This window comes from Peromyscus eremicus, chromosome 12, assembly GCF_949786415.1.
Source record: "Peromyscus eremicus chromosome 12, PerEre_H2_v1, whole genome shotgun sequence".
Taxonomy (NCBI): Eukaryota; Metazoa; Chordata; class Mammalia; order Rodentia; family Cricetidae; genus Peromyscus; species Peromyscus eremicus.
In genome coordinates this window covers 49,483,314-49,506,941 of record NC_081428.1, presented here as the reverse complement: position 1 = coordinate 49,506,941, position 23,628 = coordinate 49,483,314, and the positions used below count along the sequence as shown (strand labels likewise).

The 23,628-nt window shown below is 39.0% G+C and overlaps 1 protein-coding gene across 3 annotated transcripts in view; it reads right to left on the bottom strand.

The window, feature by feature from the left end:
• Positions 1-597: 597 nt before the first annotated feature.
• Positions 598-23,628, bottom strand: part of LOC131922674 (OX-2 membrane glycoprotein) — a 25,618-nt gene continuing 2,587 nt past the window's right edge. The window contains exons 2-6 of one of the 3 annotated variants that reach the window (XM_059277514.1): positions 19,066-19,147; positions 15,831-16,157; positions 13,598-13,870; positions 11,133-11,276; positions 598-1,925 (exon numbers count right to left, since the gene is read on the bottom strand). In XM_059277514.1, the coding sequence (XP_059133497.1) occupies positions 11,134-11,276; positions 13,598-13,870; positions 15,831-16,157; positions 19,066-19,147 (825 nt within the window). In that variant the 3' untranslated portion in view covers positions 598-1,925; position 11,133. Of the gene's footprint in view, positions 1,926-11,132; positions 11,277-13,597; positions 13,871-15,830; positions 16,158-19,065; positions 19,148-23,628 lie in introns of those variants that run through there. The other 2 variants (XM_059277515.1, XM_059277517.1) reach the window with 2 other exon arrangements.

Genomic DNA, 23,628 nt, shown 5'->3' with positions numbered 1-23,628 from the left:
TTAATTGATCCATCTTTAGTATTGTTCCAAGGCCGTTCATGGGTCTTCTGAATGAAAATTACTTTCACATTAGCACTATGTGTCCTCTTAACTCTCATTCTTTGGCAAGTGTGCTGTGGAGTTGACCAAAAACTCTGATGTTTACAATACTGATGGCTCCATGTGCTTATGTATTTTTCCTTTTAAAATTTTTTTTTTCATCTCAAATATGGTAGACATCAAGATATATAATTAACTTTAGATAGAAATAATTTGTGGTCCTCAATAATGTCTTAATGATGCGAGGGGTGGGTCCTGAGGACAACAGGTTGAAGAAACGTTGCTTTCACTCCTCTGACCCAGCACTGATTTATCTGAGGTGCCAGAGACATAGCAAGACAGAGTGTTGATTCCTACTGTGCATGAAACCATCGAAGCGAGTCAGTGTGTGAAGTCTGGTATTTAAAAGTAAAACAAGGGAGCACACCTAAGAAGCTCCATAACCTGTAGAGTCATGCCAAAAGATACCCACTTACAATAGCTCTCACTGACCATATCAGAGACATCCCATGAAGAATCTTGTGAGTAGGCAGAAAGGTCAACAGAGGATTTCACATACAGAGAGAAAATCCAAGTGTTATTCTTTATTTCTATATTTCTCAAGGGAATGCCACACATCAAGTATTTATTTAGTTGACACTTTTAATCGCTCAGTAATTTAATACAAATATAAGAAATGATACAGAATTAAATAACACATGAAAAGCATACCAAGTATATAAATATCCAATTCAACAATGAAAACAACGTACTCTTGAATTCCTAGGTCACTGCATAGAGACAGACGAAGCAAAAGGTACAGAAAACAACTTCACTAGTCTTGTCAAGGGTTAGGAATGAATGGTTCACAATGTCTTTAGGGCAAAAGGATTGTATTTCCAGAGTTGCCTTCTCTTTGTGAAAAGTTAAGTCACAGAAATAGAAGCTAAGGGAAAGAGCGCATATACAACTGACTGCTGTACAGGAAATTGTTACGCATCTGTTTTCATAATATATTATCCTTACACTAGGCGGGATTTGGAATGGCCTAAAAGAGGGTGATAGTGTGGGTTAAGTGGACAGGGAAAGCATGCTTTTGTAAAGATGTGCACTACTGGCTAAGACTAACAATACTGCCTAAGTGCTATAAAAATAAGTTAGACGGACACGTTACAGTTGCCAATGTTACTTCACACTAAATTCTGTTCTATTTTCATCATAGTAACCCTCATAGAAGCACACGGAGAACAGCAGGGGGATCAAGGATTCTAGCAAGGCCAACAGTTAGCGGAATAGTAAGTAGCAGGTAGTAGACTAGATACTCAAACAACAGGGAAACACACTGTGGACCTAAGAACAAAGCAGAGGTGGGAGACCAACAGAAAGGCAAAAGGTAGTCTCAGAAGTTCTTTGGACCCCTTCTGTGTTCTTCTTTTCATTTCTTCCTTTGCTTGGTCTTCATTTTTCTTTCTAGAATTTCACCAGGTTTCAGACTTACATGGCAAAGTATTTGGTCCCACTCCTTTCTATTTTGTATGAGGATGAGGAAGCTCTGTGAGGTAAATTGACTACAGGGATTCTTTTCTTCCCTCTGGTGGGAGCCCAAGTCAGCCTGAGAGCTGGCTTGGCTCTGGTGATTCTAAGTCTGCTAACAGCATGACACGGCATTGCTCTACGAAATCAAGTCCTACAACAGACCTGAGGCACACAACTTCCTCTTGGAACGCAAACACTGAGGTCTCAGGATGGCAGCCAAAAGTCAAATCCCTCACACGCTTGCTTTTGCGTCTTTTGCTCTTTTTTTTTGGTCCCACAGAGAATGACCTTTTCCACCTGCTTTCCTTTCACATCAGATTCAAGTAGACCAGGGAAAAACTTTCAGGGTTCTGTATGATTTCTCTAGAGCTCTGGATGAAAGAAAGAGAAGTGTGTCAATGTTGGACATTTATAACTTCTCAACATACTTGAAGCAATTAACAACAGAAAGATTAAGAAACAGAAATCTCTTAGTGTATAGTTTTTCTTTTCCTTCCCTTCCTTTTTTTCTCTTTCTTTTTTGTTGTTCTGTTTTTAAGATATGTGAAAACTCTGTAGCCTAGGCTGTCCTGGAACTCACTGACTCATGTAAAGCCTGGAACATCCCTGAACTAGCAATGATCTCCCTGCCTCCTTGGTCTCCCAAGTGCTGGGATCACACACTGGCTGGAAGAAGACACTTCTGACCCAGTCATGGACTAGGGAATCACCTATGACTATAAAGAAAGGCACATGTTCGAGAATGCCAAACGATCATTGAGTGTCTCACTGAGACCCCTAAACTTCGTTTCCTCTGGGTTGTAACTTGCTGGACATCAGGTTGGGAATACTCATTAAGGAGACAGAAATACTTTCAAGAGTTATTAACTTTCTAGCACATGAAGTGGGAGGACAGCAGTCTCCCCACAATGAATGTACTAAGTGAGACCTGGAATTTAACCTCAGTACCTCCCTTCTCTGCACTCTTAGGTCATTTTACTGGATCTTCCAAAATTATGCATATTTTAGATACCAACATTTTCAGCACCATTAGCTACCAATGGTTCATAAAGGCACTACCTTCCCCCGACCCTGGCTCAATATTTTAATATAAGTTAATTATTATAATAAAAGGAAAAGAGCAGACATATATGCAGTAATTGACTTTTTAATTATTGTACTTAACAGACATGCACTTACCCTGTCAGGTTGTTATCATACCATCTATTTAGTCTCAACAAACATTTACTTTACTGCAGATTACAGGGTAGGTTTTGGATGGAGAACCCTCCTCGGACCATGCTTCATGTAGGATTGTTCTAAAATCTTAATGGCTTTTCTTTCTTAAAGATTTCGAATTTGTAATTCTTTTGCTAGAGTTCAACTATCTCTGCACTCCTCCATGGCTGGCTTCTTTTCTGTTTCCAGGTCTTTAATATGACCACCGCAGAGAAGCTGTCCTCAGAGTATTTATCTTAAATAAGTGACTCCTGTTTCCCATCCATTGTATGCCATATATGGTTTCCTAACAAATCCATTTTTACTTTTGCATCATTTCCTTATCCACTAGTTCATTTATGGTTTCTCTGTCATATATATATATATATATATATATATATATATATATATATATAATAACCAGCCTTCCCATCATCCTAGTCCCCTTCCCCCATAAAACAACAACTCAGTTTAGCCAAAATAATTCTACATCTTCAAAGTGAAACAAATTACATTTCCAATATCAAGAAGTCAATGTTAGGCATCATAAACTCATTCCAGCATGTATAAATTTCTGCCGTATATACCTCTGTCTTCTCTCCCTTCTCATCTTATCTTGCTCCAAACTTTTCTAAACCTGCTGGTGAAATTAATACCATGTGCTCTCCCTTCCAATTATTGCCATTCCTGTGTTCAAATCAATTTCTGAATTCTGATTCTTCAAACCCAGCTTGCTGGAATCCTCACGTCTTTTTCTCTATTCACCTCCTTGAGATTTCCTCCTTTTTATCATTTGTGCAACTGATGAAAATACACATTGATAAAACCAAAAAGGACCACAGACTTAGTAATAACAGAAACCAGCACTACTATGACACAGTGATATGAATGGTGCTTTAATGACGTAGGCCAATGGCTAAATTGATGGTAACTTGAAATTAACCATAATGAAAACATTTGTACTAAATAATTTGGCAAAAGCAACTCTACCAACTATTGCCTAAGCTAGTGTTGATATTTAGCATTTTTCTAATTGCATGCATTTCTTTTAAAATCTTCACAGCATTCTTATAATTACAGTAATTACTCCTACTTTCTTAATGCAGAGAAAGGAGCATAGATATGTTGAATGGTTTGCCCAGAGGTAGCCAGCTACTTTATCAAGAAATAGGACTTTATTGGAATCACCAAATAAGTGGTTATAGTTGCAAATAAAACAATAATTGACCAGAAAATAGCCAATTTTGTATGTCATTTATAATTTCCTTTGCTAAAATAGATAGTTAAAACATTAAACTATGGAAGACAGGAATACTATTGTAGAATTATTTCAAGCAGCATGAAATGAGTTTCAGTTAGACTGAAGTATGAGGTCCAAAGACCTATTGTAATTCATGATGACTCCAGTAACAAGGTTGTAAATATTCTCATTATAGAAAAAGTTTGAAGTATAATAAAGAAGTTCTATTTCTTAGCTTGATTTAGTCTATTCCACAATTTGTACATACATTAAAGCATGATATTATATGTTACTTATACAGTTTTGTCCATCTAAGAAGTAATATAAATATTCAAGTTGAAATTATTAGTACACACATTTTTTTGAAGATGAAAAGCCCCAGTAATATTTAGTAAAAATAAATAATCTTCAAAGGATTTACAAAATACAAGGCTAATCTTTTCTCTTTGTTGTATAAATATGAAGGGATGGTTATACATTTTACAAACCAGGGACCACAGAGACTCAGAATTGGGAGCACTGACAGGCCATGGTGAGTTCTGTCTGGTTTGTTTACTAAAATGAGAAATAGGCTGTACTGTGGTGCTTTCTGATCTATAGAAGCTCCCATAACATTCCATTGTGGAATAGAAGATTGTTGTGGAATATTATTTTAACATGTGTTATGTTTGTTTATGCTGTGGAACATTTGTTAAATGATGCAAAGATGTGTTGCATTCTCTTATGTTGTATTTGTTGAACTCTGTGAAGCTGTGTTACTGTGCCTGTCTAAGACACCTGATGGTCTAATAAAGAGCTGAATGGTCAGTATCAATGAAAGAGGAAGGATAGGGGCTGGCAGGCAGAGAATAAATAGAGGGGGAAATCTGGAAGAAAAAGGGAGAGCAAGAGAAATCCAGGAACAAGGGGCTAGCCAGCCAGCAGCCTCACAGCCACAGAGTAAGAGTGAAAGTAAGACTATAGAAGTAAGAAAAGGAAAAAGACCAGAAGCAGAAGGTAGATGTGATAATTTAAAGTTAAGAAAAGCCGGCAAGAAACAAGCCAAGCTAAGGTTGGGCATTTATAATGAAGAATAAGCTTTGTGTGTGTGTGTGTGTGTGTGTGTGTGATTTATTTGAAAGCTGTGTTGTGAACCCCCCCCCCAAAAGAGCTAAAGAGTAAAGAGTTAAAAAAAAAAAAAACCAAGAACATTTTGGCATCCAACATGGGCTAGAGTAAAACAAACAAACAAACAAACAAACATCAATGACAAAAAACACACACACACAACAACAACAACAACAACAACAACAACAGAAGATTGTATTAAAGTTGTAGAAAAAAATCTCCAAGAGGACATACCTCTACCTGTTACATTGAGGGGTGTGTGTGTGTGTGTGTGTGTGTGTGTGTGTGTGTGAGAGAGAGAGAGAGAGAGAGAGAGAGAGAGAACACAAGTATGGTATTTATTAGTCCTGTGAGGTTTTATTTAAAGAGCTATATTGTATAAGGGCTGTTGACAACAATTGAGGCTTATTGGTAGGGATTGTAAAGAGTTATAAAGAAAATACTCAGGTTCTTGAAATCTACAATAGCCTCATAACATTATTCTCTCAACGTTGGAGACACAGAAATCTTCATATTTTTTATGTTTAGATGGTCTTTGACTATATACCTCAGGCTAATCTTAAAATTGAAATTCTTTTGTTTTATCATTTCAGTTGTTGACATTGCACACATGTGCTGTCTTGCCTAGTCAGAAACTTCCATCTTATTAGGTTACAATAGATGAGAAAGACCAGTTTGGTCCTGTCTAATATCATGATGTATGGCGCTGAGTGTAATATTTTTACTTCGCTCGTACAGAGAATCCAAGTGGACTTACCTATGACTAAGATATTAGGGCTAGTCAGAAATACTTGCTGCTGTGAGGGGTATATGAATAGAGAAAAGCAGGAAGTAGGTAAGAATTGAGGTTCCCATGAAAAGAGCCAGTGTTGGTAATGTCCCAGTTAGTGATGATTAATAAAGAACAGAAAGCAGAAGTTACCGTTTTATGTTAAAGACTTGAAACACAAAAAATAATTTTGAAAAATATTGTAAACAAAGTTTTGTTTCATTTGCAGGGGGATAAAGCTTGAATGAGAAAGCCAAAGTGATGTGTTCGGAGGGTCTCACCATGTTTTGATGGTCTTTGATACAGCATGACCTTGAACAAAGCTGAGGCTAAGGAATAGTGGGTATTGGATGCTCATACTCGGAGGCCAAGCAACAGCTTCTCCCCACTTACTTCAGCCTGTCTTTGCATTTGTGGTCACATAACAGCGGTGTTCTATGCCATCCCCATCCTTATTTCAGGAATGTGGGAAGGTCATACCTTACATGGAAGTGGTTTTTCTGTGCAATTTAATTATCGGCTAGAGACACAGACAGGCCCACTGCAGCCACACATGTTTTTACAAGGGTAAGAGGGAGGCAGGAGAGCCAGCGAGAAACTCAATCTGAGAATGACCTAAGTGGCCATCACTAGCTCTGTAGACGTAAGGGGATATAAAAGCAATGGATGAGGTCAGTCTGAAACACATGGCTAAACACAGGAAACAGATTTTCTTCTAGAACCTGCAGAAAGGAGGATAGCCTTGAAGACACCTTTGACTTTAGCCCAATGGCTCCCGTGTGGGGTTTCTGACCTAAAAGCATTGTAGGAAGATGAAACATTGTGGTGTAAGTCACTAAGTGTGTGATAACTTGGTAAAGAAACAATAGAAAACACAGTATTTGTTTTCCTTGGCTAAGTCATTTGTGTACTTTTGTAAAGTAATTCAACCTCTTCCAGTTTAAAGAACACAAATGTGGCTTCTCTAAGAATGTGGACTAGACATGTGGCTCTCTTCAGCCAAGCTTCAGAGTGTAGTAGACTACACAGGTGAGGGCATGGCAGTTCCGAAGAATGCAACTGGTGATAGACACGAAGGAAAGAACATAAGCTAAAATTCAAAACAACGACATCAGAGGATTACTAAGCTTAAAAATTTTCTAATCCTTGTTATTTCATTAATTTGTCCAATAAATTACACTAGTGTGGACAGGTTCTCTCTTAAAAAAAATCCCCATGGCCAAACAGCTAAGAAGATGGATGTCCATTTGAGAATTAAACTACCATTTAATTGTTATATAGAAGATTAAGATGTCTTCACTCCTGGAGATGTTCTTGACATTGGAGCGGAACTCAGAATTTAGGTTACTTATGTCAAGATGACCTTAGGATGTTGGAGAACAGCAAAGAATAGTTCCATGCAAGAAAACCTAGGCTTTAAGAGTCTGGTGGCCAAGAAATTAGTGATCAGATTATGTCATGCCATTTTAGAATGATGAGTGGCAGTTTTATGCACAAAAAGACGTACATGGTTATTTTTTAAAGGCTTGGAGTACATATTTTCCTGCAATGCTAACCAGAATAGTTACTTAAAGGCTCCTCATTGTTTTACTCATATAGAGTATCATATTCTTTCCTAGGGCTATGAAGATTCTGGGATGAGGTAGGGATTCTCACTCACCCAGCCCTTTAGTCTGGAGAGCATGTGTATAATTATTTAACAACAAAGATTCTAATTGCTTTATTAATAAATGTTCTTTGGATTTTCTTTCCAACTAAGGATGAATTTTATCATCACAAGTTGTTCATTGAATATCTTTGTTCCTTGACATAGTAAGAGCTTAAAATAGGAGTCAGCATATGCTCCTATCCAGGAAATAGTGAATTATTAATATGATTATTATATATTGCCAAAAGCCCATTCATAGCTCAGGTTACTAGTAAGTATAGGAGTCTAGATAAATATAAATATTATGTGGTTAAAAATACAGCTTTATATGATATAGCTAGCACTTAGAAAGTGAAGTCTAGAATATGCCTCACACGAGTGTCTGTGTTTTTGTTTCCAACCCAGTCTTCAATCAATCAAACCAAAGTAAAGAAAACAGCTTAGCAACTCAAAACAACGAGTTGTAACACACAGCAATATCTACAGCAATCTGCTCCAAAGAGGACCCAAAATTTCATTCATTGTTGCCTGCTGAGAAGTGCAAGACTGTTCTCACCCTCATATTTATCTTCATTGTCCTGTATGGAGAAGGCATGAACTTACATCATTGAGTTTTACTAGAAGGAATGATTATGGGATGGTAGAAAATTTCCGTAGAAAACTTTAAATTCTTTCCCACTTTCTATTTCAGTAATAAAATATTGGATTCAGGAAAACAAAGCAAAGCAAGCATGTTCTTTAAAGGCTTCTTAGTCTCATAGGGGTAATAACTGTGATGATCCCTGCTAGGAGTGGTGTAGAGGATGGCCTAAGAACTACCATATCTTCCTCCAGAGCACAGGGTACAGCAGAAAAGGGAGCACAGGACATTGTCCTAAACTGTACAGAATCACAAGAAGAGTAAGAGGTAGGCTGGCCTCTATGCAAAGGCAACAGCAGTTATTACAGACTCCCCCTCTGGGAAAACTAAATTTGTTTGCACTTTTGTGGACAATGGATTGTGATTGGGATCTAAAATGAGTTTTGTTTTGGTCATTTAGCAAACAACTGTTGGCCTAACTGAACACATTCTTACTGGCGACTGAGCCCTCCATGGAGATGAGTCTGTTCAGATTCAGTAAGTACAAGCGTCATTAACTTTTCTCCTTATCTTCCTTCAAAGCACACACAAGTGTGCGCACGCACGTGCATGCACACACACACACACACACACACACACATATGTACACACAACCCCCCCTACACATTCAGTTCCTCTTTCTCATTTCCTCTTGCAGGTTCATAGCATGGGTTTTTGGGTCATCGGGTTGAGAACTCTAATGCTGGTTTTTGCCTAACTGCATTTCCTTTCATACCTAAAAGTTTTATGACCTCAAAAAATGAGAGGAAGAAAAAGTAAAAAGATAGAAGTAAAGGTGGGCAGGATGAACGGCAAAATGCAGAGCTGTGCCTCACCTCAGAAACTTAACTACCAAAACTCACTGCTTGAAAAAAAAAAATGGCGAACATCACTATATTCTTTGACTTTGTTTTTTGCGTGTTTCTCACAACTTTCTGCCTAGCTTAAAATTTGGTTCTTTGTGAACCAGCATTTTCTTGGCTCTGAGAAACTGAGCTTCCAAAATAATTGACACTGGTTTTAGTAGCTTTAAATATACAGAACCAAATCCTATGGCTGTTAAAGTTCTAAAATCTTAATAAATTAAGTTACTCAAAATATAAACATTTAGAGAAACTGACTGAGTGGCCATATGTCATGTCAACATTGGTCAACAAATGGCAATCTGAGTACTCACAAGGTTCAACATGAGCAGGGGTATTTATTTTTTAAGTGAGGCAAAAGTTGGACACAGACATAAACTGCCTCTTTTTGGCATTTAGCAGTTGTATTCCTCAGAAAGTCTACAACTTGCTTAATGAACCAAGGAATATTACTTTGCAAATATCCCTGTCTAGGGAAATTTATCTTGGGCTTAAACAGATATAACTCTTAGTCAAAATGAACTTTAAGAAATGAATTTGAATACTTTAGACTTTTTTGTTTGAAACAGAGAACAGTTTACAATGAATGTAACTGACAGCAGGAGCTCCTTCCCTGTCAGGAGAGGGGCTGGGATCCTCTCTGGGTTAGGAGAGGGTCAGGACAGCAGCACTCTAGTTCGAACCTGCTTAGGAGAACTGCCCATGACCTTCGAGAAGGAGGCTGGCTTCCCTCTCTGGGGTCCCATTTCCTAATTGAAAAACTGAAATGTTTGAATAAACAGAATCAAAAAGATTTCTGCCTTTGATATCATGGGGAGAGCTTCATGTTCTATGGCTTATGTTTATATTACATGAGATTGTCTGGCCTATACTCTTGCAGATGGAACAAATCCTTTCATCTACTTTCAAAAAAAGGTCAGTGATATTGTAGCCTCATTGCTTATTTTGTAAATTCATATGAATTGATCTGGTGTTGATTTAAGAGTTAGGCAAGATAATGTGGTCAAAAAAGTTGTGAGGACAGGAAAAGCAGTCCATGAAACATAAAGTGAAAAGGAAAAGAAGGTAGAATTTGAGGGATATTTTTAAATCAAATTCTAAAATATTACTCAAAACCAACATTTGTTCTCTTTCCTGATCCTGAAGTTCAGTTATCTGAGATGGAAGAAACTCCCATGTTACCCCTTCACCCTAGGAAATCTCCATTTTAAAACAAAAAAATTGCAGCTTTGTGCCTAATAATAGGTTGTGCACAGCCTTCAGAAAACAAAGAAATTTAATTCTTTCTCAAAATATAGCTCATTTCTTTTGTTTTAGTGACAATCTTATTTTGTGATGCCTTACATTGTCTAAGATTTGGCTGGCATTCATGAGGTACTGAGTTACAGTAAGAGGAAGAGAATTGGGAAAATACCTTTGAAAATTTATTCATGCTACCTCTATATATTCACTCATTTAATACATGAACATTTATTGAGAAACACACACACACACACACACATACACACACACACACACACACACATATATATATATATGTATATATATATATATATATATATATATATATATATGTTGTGAAGTTGTGGTAAATGTTGTGAAGAGATAAAGACAAATTCCCAGCTGGAAAGGTAGGCAGAATAATATGAAATACCAACGATATGTGTGAATCACTTGTATATTGACAGTGTTTGAGGCATATTCTATGTATCATATGTGTATCATAGGAAGTACTATTTAATGAATGATGCTATGGGGCAATTTCACAGTCTCTTAATTGGTCTGATGACTTGTGGTTGCTGTAAAATGAGAAAAGTTTGGTCTTTTTAACTGCTGGAGAGTTCCCTGTGTGGGTGCCATATTCCTTCATTTAGCTTTACCAAATCAAACTGTAATCCAATCAATATTTTCCTACTATCTTCCTGAGAACTCTTACTCTTAACAGATGAGATAACCTTTAAAATATCCTGGAAAATGAAAAGCAGAAATGTTCACTTGCGAGAAAGTGAGCTTAGAGCTTTTCCTAAACAGCATCAACCTTTATGTATTTTATCAACAAATAAACGTAACAGCACTGTTCCCCCTCATTCATATATTCAAACAACCCCAAATTATTACAAAGGAAAAGTATTTACCTTATTTCATCCTTTGCATCCCCTGTGACGATTCCCCTCGCTCCTGATTTCGGTGGCGTTTCCAGTATAATAAGATTGAGATCAGGACCAGAAGAATCACCAGAGAGACAATGCTTAGCAACAGTGGAACTGAAAACCAAAATCCTGTGGGGAACAAGGGGAGAAAGGGAGAAAGGAGTCACTCAGAAGAGGAGGCCACTAAGGCGAAAAGTGAGAAAGCCACAAAGCCATAATTATCATGACTTTTAATGACAAGTGAGCTCTGACCTAAAATTACCCCAAGTTCATACCTAGTTATGTCTATAATCACAACCTCATAGGATTTGTAAAACATTTAGATATTAGTAACAGCCAGCACACTTCATGTAGTTAATAGGATTTTTGCCAATGTCAACTAATTTAATCCTGAAAACATTCCCGAAGTTAAATGTTATTAATATCTTACAGACTGCAAAATGAAACCACTCCTAACCTGGAAGGCTAACTGAGCTCAATACTACGGTAGAAAATATAAGAGCCAAGGCTTAGTCAAATCTTTTTGCCTTCAAAACTCATACCCTTTGCCATAGGTTACACTAAGATGACATGTTTATTAGAGAAAAATTTAAATATACTGGGAGTTATCAAGGTAAAAAAAATCATGAATCTCATGATGCCAATCATTGGGAGCAATTCACTCAATATTTTATTGCATTTCTTCCATCTCCTCATTACTAAATCTTTTCCCAGGATCGCCCAATGGAGCTCAGCTAAACTCTGGTTCGCTGGTGTTAATAACACAAAGGAAAAGAATGCATCTAGCACCTTCTCTATAGTAGAATTTTCACAACTGAACTGAAAGCTTTTGGATTTGTCTCATTTCCATGGTTTCTAGAGCTGCGTGTAGTATCTCAGCATCCTCAGTAAATGTTCACAGAATAAACAATTGCTGTACAAACCACAGTCAACATTTCACGTCATGTAAGTCAAATTCAGAATTCTTGGAAAAGAATTTCCTTTTCCAGTTCTTGTTTCTCAAGGACATTTGCTCTTGACCTTGGCTGATCCTAAAGCTGTCTTCACAAAAGTCGAAACGCAACACCCAAGCCTTTTTGCCCAAAATTGACCTAGATACCTAATTTCTAACTAGCCTTGAGATTTTTAGGGAGCCCAAATACTTCTGTAGGAGCTACTTCCTGGAGGCCATTGCACAAGAAGGTGACGTGGCCAGTTCTTCCAGCTTGTACCGATTGCAACATGCCCCTACACAGCTGCCATCATTTTAGGATGTTTATCACCATGTACCAATTCCAGAGCTAGTGCTTCCAAACTACAGAAAGCCATGCTTATCAAGTTCTTCACTCTGGAATCAAGCCCTCTGTAGTCACTTACACATAATTCTCACACCTTGTATCCATGAGTCCCAGAGAGAGTCATTTGGAAAGGATCATCTGAGAGACTAGAAAAACATGTGAATGGTAAGCAGTTTCTCTTGAAAGAGTGACGGGGCCTTTTTCAGTGAAGGTTATCCAAAGATTTCATCACAGACATGAGGTCTTCTAGGACACCTTCCTAATCCTCCAGAATGATCTGAGGACCCATATCCTTCACCTTTGGCACTTTCATGGTCTAGTGTGGCTTTCTTACTGGAGTAATGAACACACAGTTTTGTAATTGCCTAGAAAATAGTTCCATGTTGATAGGTATATAAAGTAATATGATGTTTCCCATCTACCCTTTTTGGTAATTTTTCTTTCTGAAACTTCAGTTAGCTGTTGTGCTAACACACACACACAAAAAAAACCAGAAAGAAACAATTCACAAATTTTAGCTCATGTGCTATTTACTTCAAGTAATGTGATCACATTTCACATCACCTCATCCCATCCCACAAAGGATGTGAATTGCCCAGTGTATTGACACTGTGTGTGCTAGCCTTCTGTTAGCCATGGAGTAGCTGCCTTGATTTTCAGATCAATTGTTTTTTCACCACATGCTTATATTCAATGTTTTGGTGTTTTTTTCTTAAAGGGATTCTAAATACAACTGTTTATTAAAGCAGATTGCTGTAATTGTGTTTTCTAAATTGGTGTTTGTTGATGTTTTAACATGCCTAATTAGAGAGTCAACTTAATTATAGGTAGGTTTCTCTCTCTCTCTCTCTCTCTCTCTCTCTCTCTCTCTCTCTCTCTCTCTCTCTCTCTCTGTGTGTGTGTGCGTGTGTGTGTGTGTGTGTGTGTAAAGCATATAGTTCAACACTCTCTGCAGCTTTAAGCGACTACTAGAGGTCTCAGAATGTCACCTCTGTGGATGGGGAGACTACAGAAAAACTTGCTTTACTTGCTCCTTCAGTTCTTTCTACACTTGCCTCATTCTCTCTCTAACTATGGTCTTTGCTGAGCAGTTGAAAGTCTATGAAGAACATTACCATCTTCCAGGTGTACAAACACAGAAGCACCAGTCTCCCTGGCCCACCTTCCTCTTACCTTTGTCCAGAGACTGCTTGTAGTCAATCACAGTCCCCAGGTATAAAACCTGACAGATCACTTCCTTCCCAACCTGATTCTTGGGGTCTTTGACCCGGAGGATGCTTGTGACAGATGTAGTCCCATTTGAATGGACGTGACTCTCGGTACTATTCTCAATTCCCGTACCAGTGCCCTTCCAGGCGATGGCAGGGGCTGGGCGGGCAGTCGCAGAGCAGGTGATGTTTAGGTGGTCTTCAAAATAGTTGTAGTGAAGGAATACTATGGGCTGTACTGGGACAAAAGAAAGAACACAAGGCCTGCCGTCAGTTAAGCACCTCGCCTGGGTTCTGCGTTTTCTCACAGGGATGAGGGAAAGATCCTTCCAGAAAGACAGTGGAAGCTAGACAGATAAGATGACAGCAGTAGAGTCCAAACCTTTCATGAGAAATGCAATGTCTGTATTTTGTCTCTAGCATGACTGGTTAGAGAGAAATATGAAGACATAAAACAGTATTTTTCTCCTCCATACAGTGTAAGTCTAATTATTCTGTATCTTATATGTGAGCAATATCTTCTAGTAGGTGTTTCTCAGGAATGATTTGACAGTATCCCCTAATTAGCACCTCTATATGTGTGTACTCTGCACCTATCAGAAGCACTAGTCAGGGCACAGCTTCCAGAGCCTGGTGTTTAGAGAAAAGGCCATATTCGTCAAAAAGCTGAATGAGACAGAGAGGAAAATGATGGAAAAAAAAGGTTTGGATGTAAGACATACTTAAAATGCAAACTAGAAACTCAGAGTTCATAACAGGAAAATCAGAGAGTGACTGTTGGAAAGGCCTCAGGGATCATCTGACAAAGTAGGGAAAATCGTTTTAAAGAGAAAGATATAATATTCCCACTAGTTTCAACGTGTTCTCTTTGTAAAGGCCTCCCAAGCTCACGACTTCATTTCTGCAGGAATGCAGACCTTATTTCTGCCAACCTGTACAAACCAATCCTTTCATACTCGGCTTCAAAGCCCACAAGTTAATTAGAAGCCAGTGGTAAGTGAAAGCTTGTTTGTTTGTGTGTGTGTGTGTGTGTGTGTGTGTGTGTGTGTGTGTGTGTGTGTGTTCAAGAGACAGTTTAGATCACAGTAGCTGGGGAGTGGAACTGGGGAAGGGTGCCCAAATTCCAAGCAGCAATAAGTGCTGGGAGAGAGAAAAGTCAGGAAAAATGAATGTGATATTTATGAATATGACGGAAAGGGCCATTCATTGTGGGTGAGAACAGGACTTACAGTTTGGAGGTTAGAGAGAAAAAATGAGGAGAAAAAAAACACTATAGAAAATAAAAAGATGCAGAAAAGAGAAAATATGAGAAGCCAAAAGGAAGGAAAAGAAGACAAGAAGGAGGGAGTGAGGAAAGGGTGAGGAGGAGAATGAAGAAAGGGAATGAGAGAAACATACAGGCAGAGAAGTGGAGATCAAGAAGAAAGCCTGACTTACTACTGAGAGGGCCTACCCAGACAAAGTAAGTAGAAGTCCTGCACCCACATTTCTCTTACCTAGTGAATCCCCTCCTTTCCCATGGCTGTCTCTCAGCATACTTAAAGCCTTGCTTCAATATTTGTAATGACACTGACAGGGTTTGCTTCTCCCTCCTAAAACTGCCACCTCATGTGCGATGTTACAAAGTTATCCTTAGTCCCACTTCCTAAGGCTTCATCACAGCCAAGGGTCAGCAACAAGGAAATCATCTCACCATACCAAGCCTGGGGGATGCTTAAAGAGTGCTTGGTACCCTGGTATATTCTCAGGGGCATCAGTCCATTATGAAAAGCCTCTGCTGGCTGTGCCCTTAGGAATCTTGAAACAGCTTCCTTGAACTAAAACAAGTCCAGGTTAGACTAATCTGCCTCTGTCACTAGGTCCAGAAACTGTCAGGGGCTCTAGAGATAACACATTGCACATTTGCTTTCCAAAAATCGAGTCAGAAATCAGATCACTGCTGTGGAGAACTTGTTGCCCACATCATTGTCTTCAATTTTGGTGACAGCAAGACCCCAGAGAGAAGATAGTTCCAGCTAAACATATTATTGCAGTGCCTAGAGCTCTCCAAAGTCTGTGATAACAGCCACAGCAGGAATGAAAGGCTAAGTGCCTTCTAGTGAACCTGTCCGTGCTTATGACACAGAAAACCCAGGCACTACAAGGTACTGGAAATAGTATTTCTGAAAAGGTGAGAATGTATTCTCAAAGATTCTCACCATAGAGGGTGAGGCAGGCTGTTCCCGAGATCTTCCCAGAAAGAAAAGTATTGAAGAGACACATGTAGCAGCCCTCATCATCCAGTGTTGTGTTCCAGAAGGTGATGCTTGTGTTCCAGAGTCCCAGCTCAGTGATGTTTACCCTGTCTTTATATGCAGGTTGGACTACAACCCCATGGGCTTTGCTGTAAGTGACCATGTTTTCTGGGCTTACAGCTTTCTTTTTCTGCCATGTCACAATCAAGGGTTCCTGGGACAGTTTCAGAGAACATCGTAAGGATGCAGGTGTGTGCAGCAGCTTTCTTTCATCCTGGGTCACCACTTCCACTATGGAACAACAAAAAAAAATTTCTATTTTAGAACCTTATTACATACAAACATATATACATATACACATACACACACACACACACACACACACCATATGTACTCCTGGTAACAAATAAAATATATGCTGAAACTCAAATATAGAAAAGAATGAAAAAGGCAAAGGAGAAAACAAAATGTATGTACGTGCCCATATGTTAGCAGAGAAATACGTTTCTTTGACTTTTATAAGCAGAGGCAGAGTATAATAACAAGAAAATGCTTAGTAGCCAGAAATTGTGAAGAATCCCTGTGAGTTGGAGACTAAGTGGAATGATTGAGCATGAAAACTGCCAGACAGAATAAGATCATTTGGTGAGTTCATGCTTAGTGAAGTATGAGCCAGCAGCAAAGAAGGGCCAACAGGCAACAGGCTGAGTGGACAGTTTAAGAAATGGTTTAGGTGCTTTACACACACACACACACACACACCCCACAGAGAAAGGGAGCCCCACAGAGGGCTCAGGCTCTGGAAAGCAAGGCTAAGCATAGACACACAAGGAGAGTGATGGAGAGGATGATGCTCTGAGAGGTTTGATGTACCCAACATGATCAAGAGATTTTGACACTCAATTGATAATCTACATGTTCCCTTTTTCATTAGATGTTATGGCAATTATTTCTTCTCTGCAATGCAGGCCACTTATACATGACAGGTGACTTGATGTATTAGAATCCATGTAATAAGAAATAACCAACAGCAAATTACCAAACATTTGAGAAAAGGGATATAATAAAAGAGGAGTAATAAATGCTATACCCAATAACTCACATCAAATGAATCCAGGCATCATGAATCAATAAGCATTCTGGCATGAATATGGGTGAGTAAAGACAACAATGTAAATGGTAGAAATTAGAGATCTGGAGAACAGGAACTACAAAATCTCAACAAACTGTTCAACTTAGCAGAAGGCTGCCACTGAATGAGGAATTAGTAGGCCGGAGGCCTGGCTATGGCATTCCCCCAGAATGTCACACATTGGGGTATTTATAGGTAAAAGATTAAAGAAAAACTCAAAGAAAAGACTGAAGCTTTCTGACATTAGCCCAATAGCACTTTTCATGTGGAAAAACAAAAGACCTATAAAATGATGAGGGGAGCAATCCAACCTGACACAACGTGTTAATAATAAAACCCATGTACCTGACAACCTAATCCTGAGATGCATAAAGCAAACACTTCTGCAATTACAATAGCAACTTATAAATCCATAGTCATAATATTAGAGTTTTCTATACATCTCTCAGAATCTTTAATTCCATAATATTAAATCATTAAGGCAAAAATTCAAGTATCACACAGAAAATTTAAAAATATCTTTACCTGTGGCTTCATATTTAATTTGAAAGTACTAGATTTATATATCCATCATATGTTTTTATATGTATGGATATATATTGCTCAGATATGTACATTACTAAGTGAGAGAATGTATAATCTTTTCAAAGCATATATAAAATATTTCCCCAAACTGAACTTTCAATTGGCCTTAAAAATTTACTCTTTCTGAACACTGTCTACACTACAATAAAGCCAGAAATTCCCCCAATCCTTTTGAACTCTAATTACAGCTGAACTCATAGCAAGACTCATAAATTATCATAATCAAATGGTAACCAGAGCATAACGCACTAAGCGTCTGTAAACCTTGATAAAGCATTTCTCTGACAGACAGATTTGATACTAACTACATTTACTGGGAATCAAAGAGATTGAAAATGAGTAGATGCCAACTTTTCCAAACCTCCTCCTTCCCACATCAAGCAATAGCAGGGAATTAAATAATAAAATGATAGACAATGTATAGACTTGCACAAAACCTATAAAAAATTTGTTCTTTATGGGTAACCAAAGAGAAGAAATACCAACAAGTATAAGCAGGAAATAGAAGGCCATACAAACATCCTCTAGAGATTCAGAGAACAAGAGGACATGGCAGTCAATATTGGGAACTCCTTACAGGTAAGGGACGTTCTGCAAAGCAAAACCCAATGATGAGGTTGAGGTGCCCTGAAAACTTTTGGAGATTTTACATATTGGGGAACAAAAAAGTGTTGCTTTTAGAACGCAGGATGGAAAGAGATCAAAACTAGAGTTGAACATGTGAGTAAGCCTATGCTTGACTGCAGAGCATCTCCCTGAGTGGAAAAGTATTCTTCGGTGCTTGTGTGGAATCCTTTTCCATTCTGCTACTCAGGCAGGAAATCTCTCATGGATATGGTGGGTGTGAGGCCTACAGTGCTCCGTGTGCAGTACCTTCCCCAGGGGGCTAATGATGAATGACATCACACCAAAAGTGATTAGAAACAACAACAAAACCAGCATAAACTGAGCGGTGACCTCCCTTAAACAACAAGAAAAATTAGGAAATCCAGAGAAGGTGGGACAAGCATGTTTTCTGAACAGGAGATAATGTAAGCTTGTGCACCCCTGAGAGTTAGTATTTTTCTACATTTTACTTTCTGTAAAAAGTGGATAAACTCAATTTTAGGGCTTGCCTTCCAGGAAGAATATATCTGTTCCTTCACTCCAAATATTCCAAGATCCTTAAAATCAAGTTCAGGGAATTGTTTTTCAAGGTTCCCTCCCCACTCAGTTCTGTGGGTGGAAAAAAATGATGTCATATTTCACTTGGGAGGGGATGTTTTCCTTAAGTCTGGTTTATCTACTGGAACAGCTTCTGAGTTCCAATTGTCCCAATACTTTGAAAACAAGAGCGTGAGAAGTGGCCAGAACCACTCTCACTATTCCAAGGCTGATGGCATGCTCCAAGATTCATGCAAATGAGTGGGCTAGCCTAGCACATACAGGAGTGGCCAGCCTCCACCCCAGAGAGTCTCCGGGTGAAGAACTGAGCATCTTTACCTTGAGCTGTGCACAGCACTACGGCTGCCATGCCCCAAATCAGGCTGTAGGTGGAGAGATGGCAGATAGGTCTCCTGAACACCTAAAGACAGAAAGCAAATGATAGAAATGGGGGTTGCGTTGGGGCAGAGGCGGGAAGGCGTCCTTGTCATACCTATTTCAGGAAATGGTGAGGTCCAAGTGTTTACCCAGCAGAGTTGTGTGGAAACAGAACCCAAGGCTATAAATGGACTAAATAACAGAGTACTCAGGATGTGGGGAGGAAAAAAGCTACAGTGTGGCTCTTTCATCTCTCTGGCAGTGTGAGCCTTTCATTTGTTCAAGAGCAAAGTCTTGAACACACAAGCTCTCTGAGCCAAACTGCCATAAGTTTATAGAAAAAATACATAAAATACAGATGCCAGACAACTTACCCTTCCCAAATAATCAGCTGCTGTTAATATTAAAGACAAAATACAAAAGGAAAAACACTTTTCAGAAACACATGATTGCCTTTGGACTTTGCTGAGGGAGACGCTCCTGAAAATGTAACCAAATTTTTAACTGCTTAGAATCTAGTACTCATATTAACTTTGTTTATTCCTTCATTGATTTACTTTTCTGTATTTGGCCGGGAATCCCCTGCCTTGATGAATACCCCAGCACTATATATGGGAATGTTATTCTGGGCATTGCCTTGCTAGAGACAGAACGTACAGATGAGCTGTCCATTATGGTTGCCTCAGAATCATTTCACTGTATCTGAAGTGTGCTCATTATAAGGGATACAAGCAGAAGATGGATGCTTTCCTATATTTCTATGTTTTTAATTAATTCATTATCTGTGTGTGTGTGTGTGTGTGTGTGTGTGTGTGTGTGTATGGATGGATGGGGGGTTGCATGTTATCCCATATGTGTGGAGGTCAGAGGACAACTCCATGGATTTGATTTCCTCCTTTACTTTTATGTGAGTTTCAGGGACTAAACTCTTGTACAGCAAGTGCCTCAACACGCTGAGTCATTTTGATGGCTATATCTCTGTGTTTTTTACACTGAAGGAATGTAAGACATGCCAATTTCCTCTGTAATTTTCATGGACTGAATTTCATTTTTATTTCACGTTGCCATTCCAGCTGGAGGTAGAAACTTCAATAAATGTTGTACCTTCTCTGTCCACTCAGCCTCCCATCACCCCAACACTCTACAAAGGTCCCCGTCTCTGGCATTGCATTTGCACTCCAGGAACTTATGGGGTCTTACAGCACACCAGGCTACAGCATGGGGTTACCAGGTTTTCATTACAACCATTTTCTACCTTGTGTTCACTAAGATAGTTGGATAGCCATGTTTCCCTCAATTCCCAAGGCCATCCTTTGAACAGCTACTGCTTCAAAGGCGAACTGCAGTTCTCTTGTGTCCTTGTACACTATCCTAGGCTGTCCTTGCGCTGGGCAAAGGAAATTCATTACTGCTCTCTCTAAGCGCCTGTGGCACTCTGCTACGCTGCACCCTGTCTTCTTTTGGATCTCAAGACCTCTGCACGGGTTCTGTTTGTTATTCCCTACTGCTGGTGGTGGGTATAATGCTCCTTCCTTCACACATGCTGGCGTCTGGCCATAGACTCTAGTCAGCTCTTTCCTTCTCCCAGTCTGGAAAACACTTATCTCCCCAGGGTCAGAAAAGCTGGTTCTTCCACCACCCTGGAATTCCTCAAGTCTTTGTGGAATGAACTTTCCCCTCCCCTTTCAGCCTGTGGGGTTTTATAAGCTTGAATGTCTAGGCCATTGTTATTGCAAAACTTTGTTCTCTGAAACTTCTTTGCCTTTTTGTGAAAACATTCTTCTTCTAAGGTAGTAGGTACATGACTGGTTTGAAAGACCAGGGGACAGGAATAAATGACGGGATTAGACACATACGAGATAAATATATCAAAATATTTATTTCAACTTTTACTTTGCATTTGGTGACTGAACTTCTAGTGATCATAAAACTAACATTTATTGAACACATTATGTACTTGGCACTGTTCTTAGCACTTGAGATCAACTACTTTGCCCACACTTCAAGGGCCTATAAAGAAGGCGCTGTTAATATCAATGCTTGCACAATGAAGAATGTGAAGGAGAGATATGAAGTGGCTTTCCTCAGGTAGCATAGTTAGGAAGTGGTAGAGGCAAGACTCGAACCCAGCACTGGCTACAAAATTCACAATCACAACCCACCACCACATAGCCTGCCCTGTGCACAAAGCCTTGTTGGTTTAGAAATTAGGCACAAATACAAAATTATTTTGTACTGTCTGCCTCAAACCATGATTGTGTGGATTATTAAGTTCCTGCTGATTTGTCAGGATAAGATGATCACATTTAAGGGTGTTTCCAGAGCCAAGCAATCTGACAGCCATTATGAAAGTGGCTAGAAGCTCTCACCTGATGCCTCATGGAGTCCTAGATGCCCATTTCCTACTACTGGGAGTTCAGCATCTACACATATACTCTCAGACCTCATATTGCTGTGTCTCCTCCTTGCATATCAAGCTCTGCCTTGCCAACCTTCAATCTTTTCAAATTGCCAAGTTCTTTTGTACATCTTCCTTCTGCCTAAAGTGTTCTCAATTGAAAGGATCAACAGAATAGATGGTTAATAACTTTATGAATGACAGGAAATTAATCACCATTTCATCCGTGAAGTGTTTCTTCTGGACTTTATCTTCCAGGCAAGAAAATTTCACTGGCTGTCACACTCTTCTACTTCACAGACATTTAATTAGTCACGTCACACACTAAATTCTCCCATGTGAAGTCTTGCTTCTTGTTCGAATACCCTGGCCTCATCTCATGTCACTGGGTGTTTTGTCTGGTTCTAATTGAATGTATTTTCAATTCTTTTTATTAGCATAATTACTTGTACAGAAGGATAGGTTTCACTGTGAAACTCTCCTGCATCTCTAACTGAAACTTTGCCGATACTTCTTTCATCATCCATTGAGCTTGATTTATGCAAGGCACTGTGACAGGTGCTTTGGAGATAGATAAAGCACATAGAGTCTTCTACTTTACTAATTCATTTTACATATTTATAAATATTTATATGTTATTAAAGTAATCGTCCTAAATTCTTCTTTACATGAGTTGCCACTTTCTTTTTTTTCATTTTATTTATTTATGAGATTATCTCTCTCTCTCTCTCTTTCTCTCTCTCTCTCTCTCTCTCTCTCTCTCTCTCTATATATATATATATATATATATATTCTATATAGGAATACATGTATAGATATCCCTAGACTTTTCCCCAATATTTTGGTTATCTGCCTAGCATTTCCCTCCACCCTTCCAAAGACTGTCAATCTCTTCTTCTTCTTTGTAAATGGGAAAATCTAATACTGCAGTATGGTTTGCCAGTTTTGAAAATACCTCACAGAGGACATTGGGTTCCTGGATTTGGGACATAGACTTTATACACAGAGACAGTCTGTCATTTGACTCTTTTTTTCCCCCCGGACCCACAGGAATGTCAAAATTCACCAAATCCAGTTGTTTAAACCGATATTTTGACCACATTATCCTTGCTGCATCCTATTGCTACAACAAACCCAGAATGGACTCCCACTCTGAATTTGTATATTATTAGTCCTTGCTTAGCCACAGCTTCTGTTACCATGGTAAACTGAAGCTTATTTCTAAACCATTGGACCAAAACCACTTGAATAGCCCTAATTTGGGGTTTGGGATGAGGGTGGCTGTCAAAGGATGGTTTATCATCTGAGGGACTCTCTTCTCTTCATTCTCAAGGTGTGCCTGAACTAAGTCCAGTTTTGCCATGTCTTTTAGATACAGTGACTTCAAGAGTTCATTTTTCCACGCCACCTCTAAAGTGGTCATTCTCGTTGCCATAAAATGTCTCGTTGGCTTATGATATCTGTTTTCCTGTGGGCTTCGGGTCAGATGGTAGAGGAACAGAGTAGAGTCTTTAAAAAATGAGCCACGGTAGGGTGGGGTGAGATAGAATACCATGTAGCTTAGGCCGGCCTTGAATTTGCTATGTAGCCAAAGATAACCTTGAACTGTAAATCCTCCTGTCTCTGTCTTCTGAGTACTGGAATTACTGATATGTGCTGCCACACCCAGCCCTAGGAAACATGTGTTTGAAGATCTGGAAATAATTTCAATCTGCCACAAGGATTTCACTTCACTGTTATTCCCTTCACTGCTCAGTGGGAGCACCCCAATTTTAATGTTCTCTTACTTTCCACTGTATGGAATTGTTGTTTTGGGTCATGTATTCCCTCTTACAAAATATCCATGATCTAAAACTTAATGGCTTAATGGAGAAAGTGTTACTGGGAGAAGTGACACACCAAGTTGGGACATCTGGCATGTCATAAGCATTAATCTCATTATGTAAACTTGAGTTTTCCTAACCAAGTGCCTTCACAAGTAGAGGCTGAAAATTAACTGAGAAAGATCAAAAATTAACTGAGAAAGATCAATACTGTCTTCCTTCCTAAAGCCAGGTAGCAAAAGAAGCCTAGTTGTCCTGGCCAGGGTCTGTGGTCTGGGATCACAGAAGATGAATGAAGTATGT